Source organism: Cynara cardunculus, assembly GCF_001531365.2.
Source record: "Cynara cardunculus var. scolymus isolate 2C chromosome LG 5, CcrdV1, whole genome shotgun sequence".
NCBI classification, from domain to species: Eukaryota; Viridiplantae; Streptophyta; class Magnoliopsida; order Asterales; family Asteraceae; genus Cynara; species Cynara cardunculus.
This window is the reverse complement of record NC_037532.1, coordinates 36,638,693-36,663,782: the sequence shown is the minus strand read 5'-3', so window position 1 is coordinate 36,663,782 and position 25,090 is coordinate 36,638,693. Positions and strand designations below refer to the sequence as shown.

At 31.5% G+C, this 25,090-nt stretch overlaps 2 protein-coding genes across 2 annotated transcripts; both read right to left on the bottom strand.

Moving 5' to 3' along the window:
• Positions 1-9,835: 9,835 nt before the first annotated feature.
• On the bottom strand, positions 9,836-14,922 carry LOC112512195 (altered inheritance of mitochondria protein 32-like). Its single transcript, XM_025118060.1, has 5 exons — positions 14,479-14,922; positions 14,292-14,377; positions 12,569-12,868; positions 11,605-11,688; positions 9,836-10,365 (listed from the first exon to the last, which is right to left on the bottom strand). The coding sequence occupies exons 1-5, from the start codon at positions 14,740-14,742 to the stop codon at positions 10,008-10,010; spliced, it is 1,092 nt and encodes a 363-aa protein (XP_024973828.1). The 5' UTR covers positions 14,743-14,922; the 3' UTR covers positions 9,836-10,007.
• A 3,104-nt stretch (positions 14,923-18,026) lies between these two features.
• LOC112512194 (protein kinase PVPK-1) lies at positions 18,027-21,442 on the bottom strand. Its single transcript, XM_025118058.1, has 3 exons — positions 21,198-21,442; positions 19,825-20,841; positions 18,027-18,960 (listed from the first exon to the last, which is right to left on the bottom strand). The coding sequence occupies exons 2-3, from the start codon at positions 20,829-20,831 to the stop codon at positions 18,129-18,131; spliced, it is 1,839 nt and encodes a 612-aa protein (XP_024973826.1). The 5' UTR covers positions 20,832-20,841; positions 21,198-21,442; the 3' UTR covers positions 18,027-18,128.
• Between the last annotated feature and the right edge of the window lie 3,648 nt (positions 21,443-25,090).

Below are 25,090 nucleotides of genomic sequence, written 5' to 3'. Positions count from 1 at the left end.
ATCTTTAAGGTTTTATTGGGGAGTTGGGTTTTGAGTTATTGATCTACAAAGATAAAAGGAAAGGAATTGCGCAAAGTGTGTCAGACAGAATCGTGTGTGAATTATTTAATACATTTAAATTTTAAAATAAATTCATTCAGGATAAATAAATAAGAGTAAATTACGAATTTGTATAAATGGTTTGTTAAAATGCAAATTGCATAAAAAAAAGTAAGGGGAATTTTGATAGTTACTGAATGGTTTTATGTAGAATCATCAAGTGATGAGAATAATTAAGAAGCTCTTATGATATAATGCAAAATGAAATATAATTGTTTGGTAATTTCTTACAATAAAATTAGGACTCTTAATGGTTAAGGAAGGCTCAAAATACAAAATCATTCAGAGAGTTTTAGAACTATTAGGAGGTAGACTTTTTTTTACCAAGCAAGATTTACCTCTTAATGATTCAGAGATTGCTTCTTAATGAAACTATTAAGAGGTAAACAAACAATCCCTAAGTACTTTAACTTGATTTTTTTTAAACTTGTTTTTAAATTTTCTATTTTGATATCTAAGATGTCAAGTTTTAAACATTTAAGTATCTGGGTAACCGGTTATTATACTGATGTGGTGAGTGATGTGGTATACAACTTAGTATTATTTGCTGACGTGGTTAGTGACATGGTTTTTTTTAAATCCAAAATTAGCCTTCAACAGGTTACCCGAGTATTTAAATGTTTTAAAACTTTACATCTTAAATACCAAAATGAAAATTCTGAAAGTACGTTACCTAAAATATGAATCAAGAAAAAGTATGTTACTTTTTTATTCGATTTGCCCTTATCAAAAATAACACTTTTTATTCCTACAAGTTGGAAATTGTAAGATGGTTATCATGTCTTGTAAAAACCAAGTTTGGTCTTTCTCTCTAACGGCCAATTAGAAAAAATTGTTAAATGAGGGCATTTATGTCATTTTATTGATTTTTTTTGTTTTTTACTTAATCAAAATTAATTTTTATAATTTTGGTCTTTATAGTTTTGATTGGATAAAAGAGCAAAAAACGATGAAATGACGAAAAGGGCCATTATTTGATGAATTTTTTTTAACGGTCGTTAAATAAAAAGGATTAAATCCGAACGTTTTTACAAATCACGATAATTGTTCAATGATTTCAAAACCGTAAGAATGAAAGGTGTTGTTTTTGACAGATCCCGAAATCTTAATGATTATGTTTTTTTGAATTATAGACATCACTTAGATTTTTAATATTTTATTAAATAAATTATTTTAAAGATCAAATACTAATTTCTTAATTATAAAAAATAATTACATGTTATAATTATTGGGTTTTTAATAAAAATATGTTATTTTATTAATATCATTAAAGTATTAAAGATATTTTTTTAATATATAATTGAGGTTGATATTTTTTAATGTGATATGTCCACCGTTTTTAGTTTTTTTTATAATGGTTGAGTTATAGATGGTCTTAAAATGATATATATATATATATATATATATATATATATATATATATATATATATATATATATATATATAAATTCTTAGATTTAACAGCATTATTAGATACATGAACAACAAAAAGTGTAATTTCTTATGGTTTAGTACCTATAGAATATCATAAGAAGCTAACCTACAATTTATTTACTAGAACAATTGAAAATAGATTAATTCAAATTAAAAATTATATAGAACCAACATAAATACAATTCTTAGATTTTGCAGGAAATTATAGTATCAAATATGATATTCCACAGGTAAATATAAATCCAGAACATATTAAATCAACAGATTTTGTACTCGGTTTAAACTATATATATATATATATATATATTGTTTGAGACCAGCCTATTTTTTGAGATCCGTGAGGCTACTTTTTACAGTTGAAACTTCACAGTAAAAAACTGTGAAAGTAACTTTCACAGTCACAGCGTTTTACTTTAAAGTTTCAAGTATAAAAAATTGGTCTTACGGGTCTCATGAAGCATGTTGGTCTCACATGATCTCAAGTGTGTATGTGTGTGTGTGTGTATATATATATATATGTTTCAAATGCAACCATGTCTATTTGTGCAACCAATGCAACCCAATCAATTTATATATTTATGAAAAATAATGAGAGTTCATTTATTATAATTTGAATATTCATGAAAGATTATCTGAGTGCATTAGTTACGATCAATACTCTATATTACGAAACAATCAATTTTTTTATGAAATCACATATTCATCAAATTAAATGAACGGTTAGGATTGAGTTGTATTGGTTGTACAAATGTAAATGGTTGTATAATAACTCACCTATATATAGGTATATAGTTATAAGGTTTTCGCACATCTTTCTATATGCGTTGTTTAGCACATTTTTTACACAAACTTAATAACTCATACAAACAATATTTAATGTATTGTTTCATATATGAAACATGTGAAAATGTAATGTCATCTCATATGTGAAACGTTATAAATTGCTTTTATCACACATAATAATGCTGAACATTTTACATGTGAAATAACATTGTATAAACACTGTATTTTCATGTGTATCATTATTATTAGTATTATTATTATTATTATTATTATTATTATTATTATTATTATTATTATTATTATTATTATTATTATTGTCAAAGTAAAGTTCATTTTTGATCATTTTCATCTGATTTTTAAAAACTCTGATTTGATTCCTCATGTTTGTTAATCTATGGTAGTTTTGGTCTCTTTGTTTAACGGTCGTTAATATTTTTTCGTTATTTCGGTTAAATGAGTGGTATTTTTACTATTTTTTTAATTTTATATTAAAATTAAAAACATATTTTAATCTTTAATTTTAAATTAGAAAATAGAGAAAAGTATAACCACCTCCTTCCCTTTTTTTTAATTTCAAATTTTGAAATTTAAAATATATATTTTTTATTTTAATATGATGAAAATAACTAAAATACTATTTATTTAATTAGTCTTAACGGATAAAGTTAACGATCTTTAGACAGAAAGATTAAAACTGTTGAGAATTGACAAACATTAAAAACTAAAATTCGAGTTTTTTAAGTTTATAGACGATATCCATTAACAAATGTAAAAATTATTTAACAAAATTAAACTCTAATCACATTACTACTACTACTACTACTACTACTACTACTGCTACTGCTGCTCCTACTGCTGCTGCTGCTGCTACTGTTGCTGCTGCTACTGTTGCTGCTACTGCTGCTGCTGCTGCTACTGCTCCCACTGTTGCTGCTACTGTTGCTGCTACTGCTGTTGCTACTGCTGCTCCTACTGCTGCTGCTACTACTGCTGCTCCTACTACTGCTACTACTACTAGTAGTAGTAGAAGGGTACTCACGTAATGCAACGAGATATATTTTTATTTTAATGTTTATTTTTTATTATGTCGCTGTTGAGATAATACAATTTTATGTGGTGTTGAGAAAGGGATAATATTTTTATTTTTTAATGAAATATAAATTTAAAGATAACATTAAAATTTGAAAAAAAAAATAGATATTAGTATCAAATTAACAATTTAATAGTTTTTGTTTTTTTGGTGTAACTTCTTAATTCAATTTTTTATTATAATTTAATTTAGATTTAATAATAAAGTAATTTATTTTTGGTTTATTAATATAATTCTTTATAAAGGATAATAATTGAATATTATGTTAGAACTCAATAATTATCTTAATTATATTTTAGATTTTTTATATTTAAAATGAATGTTTATCATGTATTTGATTATGTTTATCTGCAGTTAGTCACACAAATTTAAAAATAGAACTTTAATAAGCTGTAATTACGTGAAATTACTTGTAATCTTGAATTTTAAATAATATACATCAATAAATAATATTTCACGCGTAAAAAATAGATTTTTTAAGAGTTTTTGTCAAATACTTATAATACAAATTATTATTATTATTAGTAATATATATTTATTTTTATTTTATTAGCTTTAAATAAAAAGAAAAATAATAATATTATACAATAAAATAATTACGTTCACATTGTGTTCAAGATTTTATGTCTCCGTGGGTTGCATCCCACCGCCTTATGGACAAACGTGGCGTACGACCAACGGGGATGCGGATGATTAAATATTAAATATTAAATATTAAATATTAAAACTTTTTATCATAATTTTTTAATTAATTATTTATTTATTAAAATTTATAAATTTTGGGGAAAAATATCATAAAATTTAAGGTGTAAATAGAGACGTTTTTTAAAGGATGTAATATTATATAAGGCTTTATTTCAAATATATATAAATTTATAACCCGAGTGGTGAAGCGTTACGACGTATCATTTTCAGTTAATAAACAGATGCATAAAATCAATAACCAGAGCAAAACTTAATAAATTATTGTATGTTTGTATAAACCCAGACGAATAATAGTCTGATATAAAAGGAAACGAGAGTTATAAAGTTTAGGCAATTAATTAAAATAACTATTTTTAGATTTCAAATTCATCTTTTAGTCAGTTCTCTCTCTGAATCGTTAAATGAATCTTGTTTAACAAAAAAAAGTTTGTCTTTTAATAGTTTTAAAACTCTCTGAATGGTTTTGTATCATATACCTCTCTTAACCATTCAGCGCCATAATTTTATTATAAACAATTACCAAACAATTGTATTTCATTTTGCATTATATCATGAGAATCTTCTAATCATCCTGACCATTTAATCATTCTACACCAGATCATTCAACAACTGTTAAACAGTCTTAAAATCTAAAGTTAATTAAAAACATAGAATAGGTATTTGTCCTCTCTAACTAAAAGTTGGACATCAATATTATTGACTTTCGATTTGTCATTTTATGACAAGTATACACTAAAATTCTGCCCAATAATTTTGAGTCATTTTATAATATAAACTTATTTATTTGATAATGATTAGTTGTGACTAAAATACATTATTTTAGATATTTAAAAGGTTTATATTAATTTTTTTTTATTAATCTGGATATTCATCCTGCTATGCGAATCGACTAATCTCAGGACGATCACCTGCTTTGCAGATAGCTCAGAATCACAGCATTTGAACTTTTGTGGCCACAAGGGGATTTTTGTTCCTAATTGAACTTGAACCTGATACCTCCTAATACTTTTTGACCCTTGATTCAAGCTCAAACCAATTAGGCACCACCCTTATGGTTGGTTTATATGAATTCTTTAGTCTTAGAATTGTGTCAAATCATGTATTGTATATCGTAGGTGTTGATATTGATATGTGTGGAAAAAAAATTAGTAAATATGGATGCATTTAACCCACCCTATTTAAAATTGGGTATGCTAAATGCACCCATATAATATATATATATAGACTAAGGATCAAGTGAGACTAACATGTTTTCATGAGACCAGTTTTTTACACTTGAAACTTCACAGCAAAATGTTGTGAGGGTAACCTTCACAGTGTTTTTGCTGTGAAGGTAACCTTCACAGTATTTTTGTTGTGAAGGTTCGACTTTTTTAAACATTCACAGTGTTTTTGTTTTGAAGTTTCAAGTGTAAAAATATGGTCTCACGGGTCTCACGAAAACAACTTAAACCCAACCCTATATATATATATATATATATTACTAAATATATTTTTATGTACTAATATTTTTTTTCATGCATTATTTGATCTCATTATGATACGAAAGGGAGTGCGTATAACATTACCTATTTAAAATTTAGAGTAAACTACGTTTTTCGTCCTTATGGTTTGTTAAATATTGTGATTTTCGTCTATGTGGTTTAGATTTTGCAGTTTTCGTATCAATAGTTTGTAGTTAATTGTTATTTTCGCCTTATAATTTACAATTTATTATTGTTTCGGTCTTTATGGTTTACATTTTTTTTACTGTTTTGATCCCTTATACTTAAAAATATGAATTATTTTAGGAACAAAAATAACAATAAATTACAAATCATATGAACAAAAATCACAATCCTAAACCACAAAAACAAAAAAATCAAAATTATTAACAAACCATAAAGATTTATTCAAAAATTTATATTTACAAGCACACAACTGATAAAACAATATATTCTGATAACTTGCTTTAAAAAAAAACACTTTAAAATCTTATATGCATCGACTAATTCTCTAGACAACTACAATTATATGAGGTTGTTTGTTTACCTCTTAATAGTTTCATTAAAAGTCAGTATCTGAATCCTTGCGAGGTGAATCTTGTTTAAGAAAAAAATGTCTACCTCTTTATGGTTCCAAAACTCTCTAAATGATTTTGTATTATGAGCCTCCCCTAACCATTCAGCTCCTTAATTTCATTGTAAACAATTACCAAACGATTACATTTCATTTTGTATTATATTATGGGAGCCTCTTAACCATTCTAATCATTTAATTATTCTGCATCAAACCATTCAACAATTGTCAAACAGCCTTTAACCGGTAAACTATAACCCAACTGATAAATAAAAGTATCTATCGATCTGAATTTTAACAATGTTCGAATGAATAATGTTTTATTTTTCAAATTTTCATTTTTTATTGTCTATAATAAATTTTTTTTTATGTTGATTAAATTAATAAATATATGCAATTAATATGATTATAAATAATTTTGTAAAAATAAATAATTGAGAAAATAATTAAAATGATTATTTTATTGGGCGGATGGAAAAAGAACAAAAGGGTTGGTTTGAAAAGGCATGTCGGTGCTTATTATAATTTTATCCTTTCACATTCCAAAATCAAAATCTTTGACTTTTTGACTTTTTCCAAAATTCTACCACGAGTTTTAAGCTTTTAGCTCTTATTTCAAACGTATATTCTTCATAAATTTTATTTATTTTATCAGAAAATATTTTTTATTATTAATATAGACTAAAAGGATACTCGTATAATGCAACGGATATATCTCGATTTTAATGTTTTGTTTTATTTCATCTCTAAAGATGTTTTAATACGATCTTTATGTGGTTTTAAAAAAAAGCTAATGTTTATTATTTTTTAATAAAATATAAATTATAAGATATCATAAAATTTTGAAAATAAATATATCAATATTAGTATCAAATTAATTATTTAAAAGTTCTTGTTTTTTTGTGTAATTTATTTAATTTAATTTTTTATTATAATTCAATTTAGATTTAATAATGAAGTAATTTATTTTTGATTCGATAATATAACTTTTTATAGGGATAATAATTAAGTAGTATGTTGGAACTCAATGATTATCTTAATTATATTTTAGATTTTTTATATTTAAAATGAAATGTTTATCTTGTATTTGACTATGTTTATCTGCAGTTAGTTATGTTAGTTCAAACATGAAGTTTTAATAAGTTGTACTTACCCACATTTTATTTGTAACCTTAAATTTTAAGTAATATACATCAATAAACAGTACTTCATGCATAAAAATGATTTTTAAGAGTTTTTATTCATTATTTTATAATATAATATAGATTATTGGTAAACGTCTTTTATCTGATAAAAAAAATTCTCTCTCACTTATCAGATAATTTTTTTTGTCCTTATCATATTAGATTATTACTTCAACAGATTTTCTAGAATGTTTTCTGAAACAAAAAAAACATGGAAAAAGAACTCCAAGTTTAGAAAATTTCTCTAAAACTTGATGTTAAGAGATTAATGATCATTGTATTCAATTCCACCAATGAAATTAAATTATTATTTTTTTATATTATTTTTTTAAAGTATATTGGAATGATAAACTATAAAATATTATAATAATATAATTTATAATGGAATATCTAAAATATAAAATATACTATAGTTAAATGTAATTCTTTTTAGAGATTTTTAACGTTTGGTTCTCTATTTTAGATAAATTATAAAGAATCTATTGAATATGTTTTATCTCCAACAAATTCTAAAAAATATAGATTTTTTGGGATTTTTACTCGAACAAAATTTTCAAAACCTTCAAAATGTAGAGAATAATAAAGTGAGTAAAATTCTCCAAATTTGAAGAACTCTTCAAAAATAATTATTTTTTTATTATTTCTAGCAATAAAAGTTCTTAAAATTAAATGTATAAAAAAAAATCTATAAAATGAATATATAAAAGAAAATTGAATGAAGAAGTTATTATAATCCCTAAAATGAAATTAAATGTATAGAAATAAAAATTAATAATTTATAAATGATATTAAATATTAGAATCTCTAAAATAAGAAATTATTAGAAATAAACATAATTTTTTTTGATTTTTTATTTTAAAAAATCAATTAAAAACTACTTTTCAAACATAAAATGTGATTAACAACACCTTTTTGGAGATGATATAATTAGTCCGTCAAAGGATCAAAAACACGTGATTATAATAAATAATAAACAATAAACAATAAATAAAATAGGATGGATGTGAGAAGGTTGGTCTTCCACTTTTGACATTTTCACTTGTTTTCCATATTTTCCAAAACAATCTTTTCCTCGACTAAGTTTTCAAAACATACTATATTAGGTTACTTTAACATGAGACCAGTTTATTTTTGTACGACCTGTGAAACCATTTTTTTACACTTGATTATTTACAGTAAAATGTTGAAAAGATAACAAAGTCGAACTTTCATTGCAAAAATACAGTGAAGGTTACCTTCACAACGTTTTGCTGTGAAATTTCAAGTGTAAAAAAAGTGGTCTCACGGGTCTTACGAAAACAGACTGATCTCACGTGATCTCAAGTCTATTTTTTTTTATTCTTCCTCATAAAAACACAATTTTAAAAAAGAATAATTATTACATTTTTAATTGACTAAATGACAATTTTACCTTTAATAATAGAAATAGTAATCAGGTTCATCATCTCAAAGTTGAGGGTAGAATAAGAAACTATGCACTAAACTTTTAAAAATTGACACTTATTCCCAAACAAACTAGAATAGAAATATAGATACTTATTTTAGAACAGAGAGAATAACTTATTAATAAAACATCGATGGGTTAGCGACAAAATTCAATCATCTGATGCTCAAGTTCTGAATCTCTACTTTCATATAGGGTTTTCGGCATCTATAGAAAGATCATACCTTTGACAACCCGTAAATAGGTGTAAAATTTTGGGATTTCAATATAATCAAAAGTTCCTAGTCTAGATAGATATTCTATCTCCTGGCTCACGATCCTTTACCTCTAGAATTCCCTTCCTCTCGTAAAGACCGACTATACAGGTCTCCACCCTTAGTCTGTTACTCTGATTTGCATCTCCAAAAACTCCTATCAATTGTCATGTATTCATAAATGCCTAAGTCTTTCCATATTTATCCTCAGTTGTTCATCTCACGTCATCCTTGATCTACTCTTACTACTTGTGCTCTCGACCCTCACGCTTTCTACCCTCCTCACCAGGGCAAACGTGTCCAAACCACCGCAGTCTTTGTTAGATCCAACGGAACAAAAGTTACTTATAAGTTATAAGAGACTGAATACCTCATCTCTCATATGCGTTCTAAAACTGTAAGTACAGGTGTGGACAAAGCGACCATATCTAGTATGGTTAGCCTCAGATGTTACAGATGGTATATGAACTAGACTCATGTGCAAGCAAGGATGGTGGGCTTCCAAGGGGGGTGGACTATAAGATCCCACATCGATTGTGGAGAGGGACAAAGGTTGCCTTATAATGAACTAGATCCTCTTCTATCATACACATTCTAAAACCGTGAGTCCAAGTGTGGACAAAACGGACAATGTCTGTTACAGTTAGCCTGAGATGTTACAGTCTTCCCTCCCTCGACTTATCCATGATAAGCGCAACTTCCCACTCCCGCTCGGAAGACGTCACAGATAAAAATCAGTACAGAATGTAGCTAATTACATAGATAACCCCCCCATAGATAACAATTTGTACCAGAAAGAAATCACTATATTAGCATATTGTGTATAACAACGGAGAAAATACACACAACATTTTGTGTTCAAATACGCCGACTAAGATTGTCGGTATTTGGTACGTACCTTCGTATATACGCGGCTGTGAAGTTCGTTTACCCCTTATATTTGTACTTTCCACATCTCATCTCGACCGTTTATAAAAGCTATAGGCCACAGCAACTGTTACAATGGCTACAACTAGAGCAGCGGTTGTAAACACCTCATGTTGCTCCCATTTCTTCGTTAAGAAATCAAGTTTACCGGCAGGTTTCTTTACCTCCTTCTCCGTTTCTGTTACTATTTCTGTCTTCTCGTCGTCTCTGCAGCATGAAAACCCATTGGCACCTTGACAACAACCACCGACGTTTTCTTTTTCTTTCTCTTCTTTGATGCCGTTTGTTCGGTTATCGATCTCGTTGACCTCAAGATCGTTTCCATTTGGAAGTGTTGGTTCAACTGCTTTCTGAGCTTTCTTAACGGGAGGAACACCCATTTGACCCCTACAAGTGATTGAACGTGTAAGAATATGTAGAATCTCATTAGATTACTTTCCAAAAGATCCCCTAAAGAGAGAAAGAGGTTCCAACATATATTGAGAAGAAATGATCCAAGTCTAACCGACATGAGACTGCTACATGCCCCCTCTAGGGGTGTAATGAGTTGAGCTACTCAAGCTCAAGTCGATCTTGAACACAAAAGAGAACTCAATTAAAGCTCGTACTAGATCTCGATTAAAATTTTCAAGCTGAACCGAGCCATTCATGCATATACTTTCTTGAGCCTAACATGCTCATATGTTCATATATAATACAATAAAAATATAAAAAATATGACATGTGTGCCAATAAACGAGTTAATCGATCATAAGTATGGGCCCATAATCGAGCTCGATAACTCAAAAAATATTTGAGCTCGAGCTTGAGCCCTACGTTGAAAAAGTTATTCAAGCTCGAGCCGAGGTTGGTATAAATTTTTTCGAGCCGAGCTAAAATAACCTACTACTCCATTCGCCCCAGAGATTAAATTGGCACAGATTGGCCCAGAGAGTGAAGAGGGAGCAACAGCCTAGACAAGCTAGTATAGATTGTCCCACATAGTGTCGAGTCCCTTGAGTGGTAGACACTTGACTTGTTTATCATGTGAGAATATGTGGAAACCCATTTAATTACTCTCCAAACGACCAAGGACCGAGTCTAGGACTCCAACACGTCCCCTTCCCCACCAACAGATGCTAAAAGAGACGAATTACCTATGAGCGTCGGCTAGAGCCTAGACGAGCTAGTACAGATTGACCCACATAGTGTCAAGTCCCTAGAGTGGTAGACCCTGAATTTGATGTCATGTGAGAATATGTGTAAACCTATTTAATTACTCTACAAATAACCCCTAGCGCAGAGAATGGAAGTTCCAACATATATTGAGGGAAAAGTGTTCAAGTCTAACCGATGTGGTACTCCAACGGAATGAATGTTAGTTCAAATCATGGGGTATTGATGCTAGAACAAAAAAAGGAAAGTTGCTACTATTTAAAGCATGCAGCTCGTAGAATTGGTACTTTTAGAAACTAAATCAAATGGCACAAAGTATATGGGTGACATCATACCAGGAGGCCAAGAGTACAAACCTCACCAAAGGTCAGGAGTGTGCATGAGTATTTACAGTGTGTGTGTCTCTCTATATATATAATATATATATAATACTTCAAAAAGAACAAACTACCATATGCACGAAGAAAGTACCTCCAGATCCTTTCGATGATTTCACCCTTTCCAATGTGTTGGTCAAGCAATGCAGGCACATCATTCGGGGTAGCATAACCATACCTAGACACAGGAACAGTACAAGCTATTAAAACATAAGAAGAACGAATAAAACCCAAGGTTCTAAATGACGTGAGCCATAGCAGGCGGCAAGGTCAAGCCTTACATGCCACGGCAAGGACGCGGCGTTTTTCAAGGTGTGGTATAAGACGACAAATTTTTATGTCTTATATAAAATTATATATATATATATACACACATATTTTTTACATATATATATATATATTATATTATATGAGATTATGATATTTAAAAATTTACATTCATATTAGGAGTAAATTACGACTTTCATCCCTGTGGTTTGTTAAAAATTGCGATTTTCGTCCTTATCATTTACAATCTATTGCTGTTTTGGTCCTTGTGGTTTACAATTTTTTACTGTTTTGGTCCCTCGTACTCAAAGGTAGGAATTTGTCCAGGGACAAAAATAGCAATAAATTGCAAACTAGAAGGATGAAAATGGCAATTTCTAAACTACAGGGACGAAAATCGAAATCATTAACATACCACAGGGACGAAAACAGTAATTTACTCTATTAGAAGAAAATTCATATACATTGTAGTATTATATAAATAGTCTTTTTGATTAAACATTCAAAATAGAACCTGGAAAGGTAATTATACAACTTCGTTTTCGTCATGAGTTCATGACTTGCGTGAATTCCTGAAACTGTAAGTGATGTGATCGGGTAAATCTATAAAAGTGTAAAACCTAAAGTGAAAAGTGTAAATACAAAAGTTAAATTTTTTAAAGAAAATAATAATTTTTTTGATAAAAGTCAAGCCTTGTAAAAAACGCACACTATGGCACACATTGGCATGAGCCACGCCTTACAGAAACGCTATAGGCCTTATCATAAAGGCGGAGAATATACTATCTTACCAATGACCACAAACTTGCTCATCTTGAACACTATAAATGATCAAGTTTCCTGCATACTTGTGACCGCCAACATGTGAACAAGCACTCACAGAAACATTCTTTAATCCCCTTAGTTCAGCCTCCTCTTTGAATTTCTTGATTAAAATCGGTCCACAAACACCACACCTTCTATCTCGACTATTATGAGCGCACACAAATACGTGTGATCCCGTCATCGTCTCTTGAACTCCTGTAGACCATGGTTTTACATTCACAATCACTTCGTCCACAAAACTATTAATGTCTGATTCCTTCAATCCCCTTCAATCACAGAAATTTAAAGTGATTAAACTATCAAATCATGTTAGCATTACAGACAATGAGAAGATCATATGTGCAGAAGGTTTTACTTCCTAAGAATGACACATTTTATGAATACAAGATATTACAAGGTACAAACCAGCATATATGTAATTACTTGACCATCTCAGGGCCAGTTTGTTAGCAGCTTAATAAGCTTAATGGCACTCACAACTTATTCAGTCAGTTATACATGATAATGTTTGGTAGTGGCTTAATGATATAGAAATTGGCTTATTCAATAAGCTTATAGGGAGGAGCTTTATGCAGAAAGCCAAGTCTTTTTCCAAACCTGCTCTTCCAATTAAAAAACTCGCTACTTACATCTATGAAAAGAATTCCCAAATAAAAACCTTCGCAATCTATACAGACAGATTAATCCACGCATACAAGTACAACTTTATCCATACAGAACTTAATGGAAAACCAGCCAAACAGCAACATCTTTATGTATCTGACTGTGTGTAAAAATGTGTGGTATGTATCATATAAAAACCAACTGATATTCTATTTTTCTTTTTAAAGCTTAAAGAAGATGTTTGTTTTATATAACATATTACTTTATAGTTTATAGTATTGGGTCAACTTTTTTATCAAGCACCACATCGGCACATCTCATCTTTCATATTTCTTTCGTAAGCTCCTTCTGTCCCACAAAAAGTAGAAAGTTTCCTTTTAGGATGTTGAATATATAAGTTCTCTATTTGTTCACTATTATCATTACTAATAACTGACGATATAAATTTGGGTTGATAAGAACTCTTTATTTTTCCTTAATTGAAGAGCATCAATAGATATTCGACAAAATGCTCAAGTACTTCTTTTAAACCACAAAATAGTCACACACTTCCTTCGGATTCCATGTGAAGTTAGACATTGCAATTTTCATGAGTAGAATTCATAAGATTAACCTAACAGCTGCAAATCAACTGCAAATGGAAACTAATCACTAATCACCTTGTACATGAACATCAAAATAGATCCAATTGTTCAGAAGAAAATCTCGACAAGCAATTCTTATCAACATTCAAAGACGCTAGAAGCAACAAACAAACTTGTAACTATTAATCTCTTCTCTTAAACATAAATATATATCAAGGCATCAAGCACAGAGTTGTCAACAGCAGAAAATTCTCATAGAACAGATATCCAAACAAGTCGTATGCCAAATTCTATTCAGACGTTCATACTAAAAAACGCAACAAGCGATAGATACAAACCTAATCATCGATTCATCACCAAAAACTTACCATTATCTGTTGCTTAATCCTCGAAACAACAGACCGTATTAATAAGAAGAATCGCCAAACAAATATCAAGTTCAGAAAAACATATATACCTAAGTTACTAAGAAAACTAAAACCCTAAACCATTCTTACATTACCTGTACTTGACCATTTCAGGAAAAAGCAAAACATCTCCATCTGATAACTCTGTACCTTCACGACCTTCGCATATAGTCAATAGAGTCTACAAAATCCAGATCACAAACAAAACAACGCTTCACAATTTCCAAAATCGCAACAGAACAACGGCCTAACAAAATCAACGTATATACAGAGAAAAATAACCTTTACAGGAATGTCGTTCTTACGAGCTTTAAGAGCTCCGGCGAGAAGCTTAGGAAGCGGATGCGAATCGGACGATTCAACTCGAGAAGGCCACGTCTCGTGAGTTTTGTAGCAGAGGATAACATGACGGTCGTAAGCGATGGCGGTTCCGGCGAGTTTCTCGGTGTACATCTCCTTCCGTAGGAATCCGAACTTGACATTGTCGTCAACCACCGGAGGTTCGGTAGAGATGTCGGTAGCGCCAGTCTCCGGTACGGAGGACATTCCGGCGGAGTGAAAGCGATGGGAGGTAGAGAGATAGGAGGAGATAGAAAATTGAACGGCGGGAAAGCGGGTAAGATTTGTTCGCGTTTGGGGGTTTTCAATAATTCATTTGGTAGTTATCGATGAGTAGCGACGGTGGTAGGTCATGGAGAGGACTCCTTTGACTCTCTCCCTCACCTTGTGTTTTTGGATGTCGAAGAACAATGCACGCGCCATTTCTATAGCTTAAGGTATCTTCTCATGGAACTCATCGTAAAATAAAACCGAATTTCCGGTTGATAAATGTTTGGTCCAGAGGTTTTTATAATATAATGTAAAATGAAATATAATTATTTTATAATTATTCAGAATGAAATTAGGTTGTTAAATGCTCAAGGGAGGCACAAGATTTAAAATCATTTAGAGGGTTTTAGAACTATTAAGTGGCAGACTTTTTTTTGTCAAACAAGATTTACCTTTTAGCGATTCAGATGTTGTCTTTTAATAAAACTATTAAGAGATAAACAAACAACATATTCATGATAAAACACTGTGGATACAAAAAACACTGAATCCTTATAATAAAAACATTGTAAACGTTTACCTTTACAGTGTTTTATTGTGAATGTTTAGTGTTATTTAGGGGTTGTTTATTTCATTTTTTAACAGTTTAATTTGACTTAAGGGCTGTTTGGTTGATTTTTCGTTAAGTTTTGTATGGATAAAATTGTCTATATTGATTAATTTGTCTGTATAAATTATGAATGTTTTGTTTATAAAAGTTTTTTTATAGTGGAATTAGCTTGTTTTTTTTTATTAGGATGAAACAAATTTGAAAAAAAAAAAATAACTTTGTTTTTTTGCATAGAACTCTGCTCTAATAGCTTACTGAATAAGTCATTTTCTAAATCATCATGTCACTATCAAATAGTCATGTATAGCTAACGGAATAAGCAGTGAGTCTTATTAGGCTCACTAAGCTACTAACAAACATGTCCTTACATTTTATTGTTTAGCTATACATAATTGTTTGTTAATGGTTTAATGATATAAAAAGTGACTTATTTAGTACGCTTTTAAAAGGGACGTGTATACAGAAAGTCAAGTTTTTTCCAAACTTGTCTCTTGCAGTTAAAAAAACGCTCATTTGATCCATAAAAACACCCCGACAAAAACTCAACCAATCTACACAGACAGATTAATCAACGCACACAACTTTATTCATACATAATTTAACAAATGACCGATCAAACAAACCTTTAATATTGTGAAGATTTATGGACCATTTACCAGACGCTTACTCAAATAAGTGAACATAAAGTTACAAACTTACCGGATAAATATGTTAAGAACCAATAATCTTACTCGGTAAGAGCGAAATAAAGACCAAGAGTCTTACTCGGTAAGAGAGGGGGGACGACTCTTATCACGGTAAGTGTTTACCAGGTAAATTGTTGCATAAGATATTGTTTTGATGAACTAAAATCTTATCTAGTAAGTAAATAATAGTGTTAAATTTTACCGATAAACATTTATTGAATAAGTCTTCAGTAAACGACCCTTAGTTCTTTAATTTTATATTACTTTATATCCTTTACTAAGGGGGTGTTTGAGATTGTTCATTTGAAACAACTTATTATTTCCTAAAAAAAACATTTATCAACTTATTATAAGTTAAAATGTATAACTTCTTCAAAAACTCTTTATTACCGGTTTGGCGCCGGTATAAGTTGTTTATCCAAACACTCAAAAATGCTTATTACCGATACCACATCAAAATAAAGCAATAAGTTGTTTTTATAAGCAATCCCAAACACCCCTAATCTTAATAAAATATCGTATATAAAACATATATTGGATAAGGTACATGACACGTGTCTAGTATCAATTTTGTTCTCACTTTCCTTATTCTGTGGATGAGATGTATTTTTATTTTGTCATAACCCGTGATTCCAACATGTTTGTCGACGACTACGATTCAATCAGGGATTCTTTACAACCATTCATAATTATATTTCCTTTTCTGTTTTTGATAAACAATAGAGTATTCGTATAATACAACGAGATACATCTTATCTTAAAATTTCTTTTTTTTTATATAATTTTTTTAATTTATTTTTTCTTATTTTGGTTTAATAATATAATTTTTTATAAAGATAATAACTAAGTATTTTGTTAGAACTCAATGATTATTCTAATTATATTTTAGATTTTTAATATTTAAAAAGAATATGTGTACCCTTTATTTGATTATATTTATCTGTAGCTAGTTATACGAATTCAAAAATGGAGCTTTAATAAACTGTAACTACGCATAATTTATTTGTAATATTGAATTTTAAGTAATATGCATCAATAAACAATAGTTAATATAGTATAGATGGTTATAAATTATTAGCTTGTAAATTTACAACAATTGAACTTTTTATAAATATAATCTTATACAGTTTGATTCAGTATTTTGTCGAGCAATTGCATCTTTAAGTTGAATCAGATGTCGACAAAGTCGTCTGTTGTCTTTTTAGCAAAACCCTATCTTTTCGAGAGATTTTTTTTAAACGTTTGGCAAGGAAGATCATTTGAAGGTTAACAAGTTTATAACACATGTAATGATGCATTGAAAATATTCATAGACAGAGAGGAGGAGGAGGAGGAGAATGTTTTATTTGAAAACCACGTTATTTGTACAAACCGTACAAACCTCAATCATAATTTTTTATTTTGTTCATTTTTTTGTAATTATCAGAGGTTGATTAATCATTTTTATTGTGGAGGGTGTTAATCATGGATATCATCATCTTTATTATATTAATTTTAAAGAAATACATTAAACAGTTTCATCAAAATTTCGTAAGTATTATATGAAACAACTTCATCAAAAAAAAATATTCATATAAAACAATTTCATAAGATTAAATAATTTCATGAAAAAAAAATTCATAAGATTAAACAATAAAATTGACGGATAAGAATGGTTTACACAGTTTATTTAAGTTATAATCGAGGAGGAGGAGAACTAAGGAAGGTGATTTGTCCCAACTTGATTAGGGACAGGGATTCCTGTTAAAACGGGTCATGGGGTCGAGGCCAGGGGCTATATTACTCAAAACTGGGGTTAGGGTGGGGCCGGAAATTCTCGGTAGACTCAAACTAACAGATATTTTCATGGGGTTTGATCGAGGAGGAGATGTTAATTCCCGTGCCCACAGGGGATCGGGGCCGACGCCGAGGATTACAAAACCCGGCCCGTTGCCGGGACCAATAAGAAAATATTTGCAAGTAAAAGATGAGTTACGAAGAAAACTGCATTTGCAATTTCATAAGCCAATTTAGAATACGATTAAACATAAACATAAATAGAAAAAACACAAATCCAAATGGTACCAAATCCATAAAGAAAAAACCACCTAAAAGAAGTCAATCTCTAAGTAGCTCCCGGCCGGCTTCACATCCACTCCCCCAACTTTTTCCGGTGACGGTTTCGGGACGTCCGGCGGAGTTGCGCAGCGGATCAACGCCCAATTCACGCTCTGAAAAAACGGATGTTGTTTGATCTCCGTCGCACCTCTTCGATACGCCAACCGATGTTGCGGCTCTTTCACGAGCAATCCCCTGATCAAATCCCTCGCCGCAAAACTAACCGCCGGCGAATCCGGAAACCGCAGCGGTTGTCCGACCACGTTGAACAAAGTCGCACGGTTTCCCGCTCCTTTGAACGGAGTTTTCCCGAACAAGAGCTCGTAAAGAAAAATCCCAAAAGTCCACCAATCAACCGCACTCCCGTGGCCTTCGCCTTTAATGATTTCCGGAGCTAAATACTCGTGGGTCCCGACGAACGACATTGACCGTGCACTCGTGGGTTCCGCGATGAGCTCGGGAAGCGGTGAGACTTGATTATAGATTTCGGTTTTCGGTTTCAGTTTCGGTTTCTTTTCTTTCTTGGGCTTGCTCAAGAACCGGGGGACGAAGCACGAGGGCTGGATGCAGGCCGGTTGAACCACACACGATGGCTCGATGCAAGACGGCTGGACACAGTAGCCGGAACTTTTCTGTTCCACGGTCGAGTTCGTGGCTCGGACCAGTTTTGGGTTCACAACGCATCTCAAAGATAGATCGAAATCCGAGAGCATTATGTGACCGTCATCCCGCACCAACACATTCTCCGGTTTCAGGTCTCGGTAAATGATCCCGAGCATATGCAAATACTCCATAGCGAGAAGAACTTCCGCCACATAAAACCTACAAAGAGATGGCTCGAGATTAATCGATGAAAAATGGAAATTTCAAAGATCGTAACATCGATAACTAAAGTTTTTACAACCGGATTTGCTGACTAGGTGCACATATGTATGCCATGTCAGCAATTATGATTGTGACTTGTAAACTAGTCGTTGGTTGATCAGGTAGCTAGATGTTAGCAGATAAACTAGTCACATTTTGTGAAAACTGGCTAAGATAACATTATAAAATGACCTAATAGAAAAATATAAGGAACATTAATGTAAAATATAAGGTGAGTAACTGAAATTGAGCCGAAAAAGTGGCTGATAAGTTGGATGACAGTGTAAAATGATCTAACAGAAAAATATAAGGGGGCATAACTGAAATAAATCTGACCAGGGTAGTTTAGTAATTTACCAAGTTTTGCAAATTAAACTACCCTCGTCAAAAATCCATAAAATTGGTAAATTACGAAACTACCCTTGTCAAAATCCACAAGATTGGTAACTTACGAAACTACCCTTGTCAAAATCCACAATATTGGTAACTTACGAAACTACCCTTCTCAAAAATAAACAAAACTGGTAAATTACGAAACTACCCTTCTCAAAAATCCACATATTTGGTAAATTACATACCTACCCTTGTAAGAAAATCACAGAATTGATAAATTACAAAACTACCCTTCTTAAAAAAATCCACAAAATTGCGAAACTACCATTGTCAAAAATCCACAAAATTGGTAAATTATGAAACTACCCTCGTCAAAATTGATATATTGGTTTCATTTGGTTTGGTTTAACTTCCGGCAATATGAATATCGTATGAATACGATACACCAAAAACATTTAGCAAGCGAATGAACTGAGAAAAAAAACGAACCTTGCCGCATGCTCGGAGAAATACTTCCCGGGTTGCTTTTGTCTAAGAGCGTGCAAATCTCCGCCCGGGCAATACTCCATCACCAAACACGACAATTTCTCGGTGTCGAAATGAGTATACAATGTCGGCAAAAACGGGTGATCCAACGATTGCAAAATCTCTCTTTCCGTTTGCGCCCTCAAGAGTTTATTCCTACTCGCAAGAGCCGCTTTATCCATAACTTTCATCGCGAAATAGCTTCGTGTCCCGATCAACTCCGAAAGATAAACACTTCCAATATCTCCACATCCCAATCGCTTCAAATGCCGAAAATGCTTCATTTCCAGCATTCCCGATTCATTTGTAGACCTGACGACCTGGATTGCTTCCCATCTCGAATCGTTTTGCTTATGCGGTTTGTAGGTAGCACTCGTGAAACTTCCCGAACTACTTTCGTCACTAAGATCACTCCCCGTGCTTCCTCTATAAACGCTCGTTTTATTACTTTCCACAAAATCGCAAGAAACCCCGGCTTCATTTTCGATAGATTTCTCGATACTACTTGCGGATTCGCTGATTTCCGTGTTCGTAAAGCTCTGTTTGGCTTCGGTGAAATGTGTAACAGAATATAAACTACTTTGCGGGCTCGGGCAAAACGTAATCTTCGACTCACCATGGGGGTCGGAATCTCCAATTGGCTCATCGTTCGGCGTTTTGATGGCAGCTTTTGCTTCTAACGCCAAAATCTGTTTATGGAAGTATTCTTTTGCAGTTTGATCGAGAACCGTATGCGGTCCGATAATCTCTGATTTTGATTTATTGGGTGTGAATTGATCTTTGTGGTTATGATCATAAGAACTTCTATAAGATCGTGTAGAACTGCTACCGGAAGTGTGGCCGATTTCGGGGTGTTTGGATGGGTGGTGGGGTGGACGGCTTTTTCCCGCCGGCGGCGGGTTGAACCCTAATAATGTCGCCGAGCTATGGCTAGTTGACAACGAACTGACACCATCTACAAGTGAATCCATTCGAATTAATCTGCCATAATCAAATTAAACAAAATCAAAACCCTAAAACGGATGAAAATTACTATAAATCGAATCAATTTACTCGACATTTCTAGATTAACCCAAAATTACCAAATTGGGGAAGAACATAATCCCGAAATCGATATTCAGAGAAATTCATAAATCCAACAAATTGGTTCAAATCCCACTGCAAACTGATTAACATTAAACACAGATTGAAGGATTTATGAACATAACAATGAACTACAAACAATGATTCATTCACAGAACAGAACAATAGCGTAAAATTTTCACGAAATACAAAATTTGAATTGGGGGTTTTTATATCATTCTATCAAATTCCCATTTCGTTAACAGTAAACATACCTGATTACAGATTCATAACTGTACGACGAAACCGAAAGTACAGAACTGAAGTTGGGCTGCTTTTTACAGATCCGATCGAGCAAGAGAGAGAATCACAAATGGGTGATTCGAATTTGGGGGTAATTTCAAGACCCAGAAGAGATTTCTGCAACAATTCGTCGTATAATTTAGGGTTTTAGTCTACTCTTTATCTTGTGTTTTTCTTTTTCTTAAAGGAATCAAAGAATGTGCTTCCCTTCTCTCCCTTTTCTCTTTGTACGCAAGAAGTTCACAAAGCAAGCACAAGAACAAGGCAGCTAATAAGCCGTCTTTATTTTCAGAAAGTTACACTTTGCCCCCTTTATTTCTCTTATATTCCGATAACAGTCCCTCATGTTTTTTGAAGACTTTTCTTGGTTTCCAATAAGAAAATTAAATATCATAACAAACTAAGAAGTAAAATTTAAGAGTACTATTCATATGTGAACCAATATTACAGATTATTTATATATATTTACTTTTTTAAGGGTGTCTCAGTTATGCCAAGACTAATTCCGCCAAACTGTAACTGCAAGAAATCAGTCATAATAAACTCAGTAGACACAATTGTTGTAAACGTCTGAAATCAAGCCCTAGGCAGATGAGATATTCGACAACATCTCCTTGGACCTCGATTACTACGTCATAACCCTTGTGGCTTGTACGTTCACCGTTCACACATGTCTTTACAAGTAAAAATTTTAATGATTCATATATAAAACTTGCATTATCATTTTTGTTCTTATTTTCGTACGACATTTAGGGGTTGTTTACCAAATGTTTATTCGGGTAAACGCTTACCTAATCGCAGTACCTTTCCGGATGAGTATGACAAGGGTCAAGAATCTTACTCAGTAAGAGCGAAACATGGACTGAGATTTTTACCCGGTAAGTAATGACAATGACTCTTACCACGGTTAACACTAATCAGGTAAATTGTTACATATGACGTCAATTTGGTGGATTAAAATCTTACTCGACAAGCAAGCAATAGTATTAAATTTTACCGATGAGCACTTACCGTGTAAGTGTTTAGGTAAACGATTCCTTAGCATTTTTATTTGAACCTCGTAGCAGACACACTCTCTTGTACATATATTGTAAAAAACTGCAACATATTTTCACTTCAATTCTAACTGGTTGAAGCATGTTACGAATAATCACAATATTTTTTCAAATTGTATTATTTTCAGTATGATAACCAAAATATTAGTAACAAACGAATAAAATTGAATAGCTTTACAATAATTCCTAAAACCTAGTACTTAACAAGTCACATTACCATACGGGATGAATATGACAATGACCAAGAATCTTACACGGTAAGAGCGAGACAATGACTGAGAGTCTTATCCGAAAAGTGATGACGACGACTCTTACCACAATTAGCACTTAGTGGGTAATTGTTGCATCCAATACCGTTTTGATAGACTAAAATCTTACCAGGTAAAAAAATTATGATATTAAATTTTATCGATAAACACTTACTAAACAAGTGTTTGATAAACAACCCTTTACTACACGATAGTTACAACCCTAACTTAGTTGTTTGTCTATGAATGAGTATTTATCCACATTCATTTGTCTTTATTGTATTTATTCATGTCATATCCTTTTCTGCTTGTCATAAAATGAGATATAAATAGAAATAAATTGATTGTAAATAATGTGTGCATTTATTCCTTCTTAAAAAAGCATATTTGACAATTCATTCATTCGCGCTTATTTAACAGGTATTTTTATCTGTTTATTGAAATAGACTGTTATAATTAACAACATTTTGAGTACCCTAACTAAAATTAAATAATCAGTTACAACAACATTATTAAGGTTCAATAACTCCATGTAGATCAGTACAAATTAGTTTTGTTCCAAAGACTTTCTAACTGTTTCTTGAAATCAGTTACTTTGACCATAATAGCAGTATAAAACCAATAATATATTAACAAAAAAAAGGAGAGAATGTGTGAGTTGAAATTTGAAAATCTCTCCAAAAATATTTACTGTGAGAGAGACTTTTTTTAATTATACATGTGCCGATAAAAAAACCTTGAAATTAAATCTTTAGAAGATAAAAAATTATTTTAATAAAAATAAAAAAACAGAGTTGAATATAATTTATTTTGAATATTTTAAATTTTAATTCTTTATTTTGAATAATCCGATGCAAATATTTTAATTAAGGATGTGTAAAAACTGAATAGTCCGATACCCGAACCCAAACCTCAAAAAGTAAGGTGTTTATGCAAAATCCAAATGCTACGAAATTCGAAACCCAAATTTTTGAAGGATATTTTTGGGTTCGGCTTGTGTTTGATGTTTGGCCACCTGACCTGTCCGAAAACCCGTGTGTGTGCGTATATTTGGGCGGGGTGGGGGGGGGGGGTTCACGTGAGACCAACATGTTTTCGTGAGACCCGTGAGATCACTTTTTTACACTTGAAACGTCATATCAAAACGATGTGAAGGTAAAAAAACCGAACCTTCAGAGCAAAAACACTTTGAAGGTTACCTTCACAGCAAAGTGCAAAAAAATGATGTCACGGGTCCCACGAAAACAAGATGGTCTCACGTGATCCCAAGTATATATATATATATTCTAAATCTTAGTCAACCATACTCTTTTCTAATTTCTGAACATACTGTCTATTTCATCAATTATCACCGATCAAATCGATTTAATATATATCTTTTACATATAAATATACTTGAACCCAAGTAATCCTCAACCTGACCAACAAACCCGAAACAGTTGAAATCCGAAATCCAAAATTTGGAGTTTGGTTTTCAACAATCAATTTTCTGGTTTCTCAAACATGTCTGACACGACCAACGTACACCCCTAAATTTAATAATCCAATTTCCAACAAATATAAGAGACTGTTTGTTTACTTCTTAATAGCCTAATTAAGAGAAAATCTCTGAACCCCTGCAAGGTGAATTTTGTTTGACAAAAAAAATGTCGCTTAATGATTATAAAACCTTCTGAACGATTTTGTATATTTTTTCCTTAACCATTCAACATCTTAATTTCATTTTAAACAATTATCAAACAATTATATTTCATTTTATATTATATTATAAGAATCTTTTAATCTATCTGGATATTTAATTATTTAATAACTTACAATAAAAATATTATAGTCCATTTAGTTGTCCCGTGAAGAATCAGATTGAATTTTAAAAGCAAAGTGAGAAGTAAAAAATCGACACGTGTCAAAATAGCATGTAATTTTGAAAGGACTGAAATTTTAATAAAATTAATCACATGGGGTTTTATTGTTAATTTATATAAGTGACCGCAAATGGTGCCGCCGAGCCACGTGAGCCACGTGCACCGGCTGTCTTTACCCGCTCGGCGCTTATTAATGTATTCACTAGCTCGCTAAACGACACCGTAATTATTTTACATATTTTTAAACATTTTTAGAAGTAAATTGCGGATTTGGTCCTTATGTATGCGGGGTTTATTAAATTGGTCCTTCAGTTTTATTTAATACATAAAACACCTAACAATTTGCAATTTTTTACGATTTTGATCATTGAACCAAATGGCTATATAGTATAGACGTCGTTAATTAAGAGGACATTTTAGTCTTTTTGTTATTTTCCTCTATTTTTAAGGGGGTTTCCCCATTTTTCGGATTTTTTGGATATTAATCTTTTTCATCAAGAAAATCTAAAACAATTAAAACCCTAAAATCAAAATCAAAACTAAATCAATTGCAAGTAAAATGACATAAACAGTAATTTAAATAACTCGCACCAAAATACATCCAAATCAACTATCAAATAACTACTGATCTTAAATGAGTAGAGCTCTGCTTCTTCTCTACGATCTTGTGTTAGATAATAGAGATTTTCACTGGAAGTGG

Bases quoted from the DNA above. Each gene is read 5' to 3' on its own strand.
- LOC112512194 (XM_025118058.1), bottom strand. From the start codon at position 20,831: ATGGATTCACTTGTAGATGGTGTCAGTTCGTTGTCAACTAGCCATAGC. The intron at 18,961-19,824 runs GTTCGTTTTTTT...ATCTCTTTGTAG, and splicing joins TTCTCCGAGCATGCGGCAAG to GTTTTATGTGGCGGAAGTTC.
- LOC112512195 (XM_025118060.1), bottom strand. From the start codon at position 14,742: ATGTCCTCCGTACCGGAGACTGGCGCTACCGACATCTCTACCGAACCT. The intron at 11,689-12,568 runs GTAAGATAGTAT...TCCTGTGTCTAG, and splicing joins GAGCAAGTTTGTGGTCATTG to GTATGGTTATGCTACCCCGA. The intron at 10,366-11,604 runs GTACTTTCTTCG...AATCACTTGTAG, and splicing joins ATCATCGAAAGGATCTGGAG to GGGTCAAATGGGTGTTCCTC.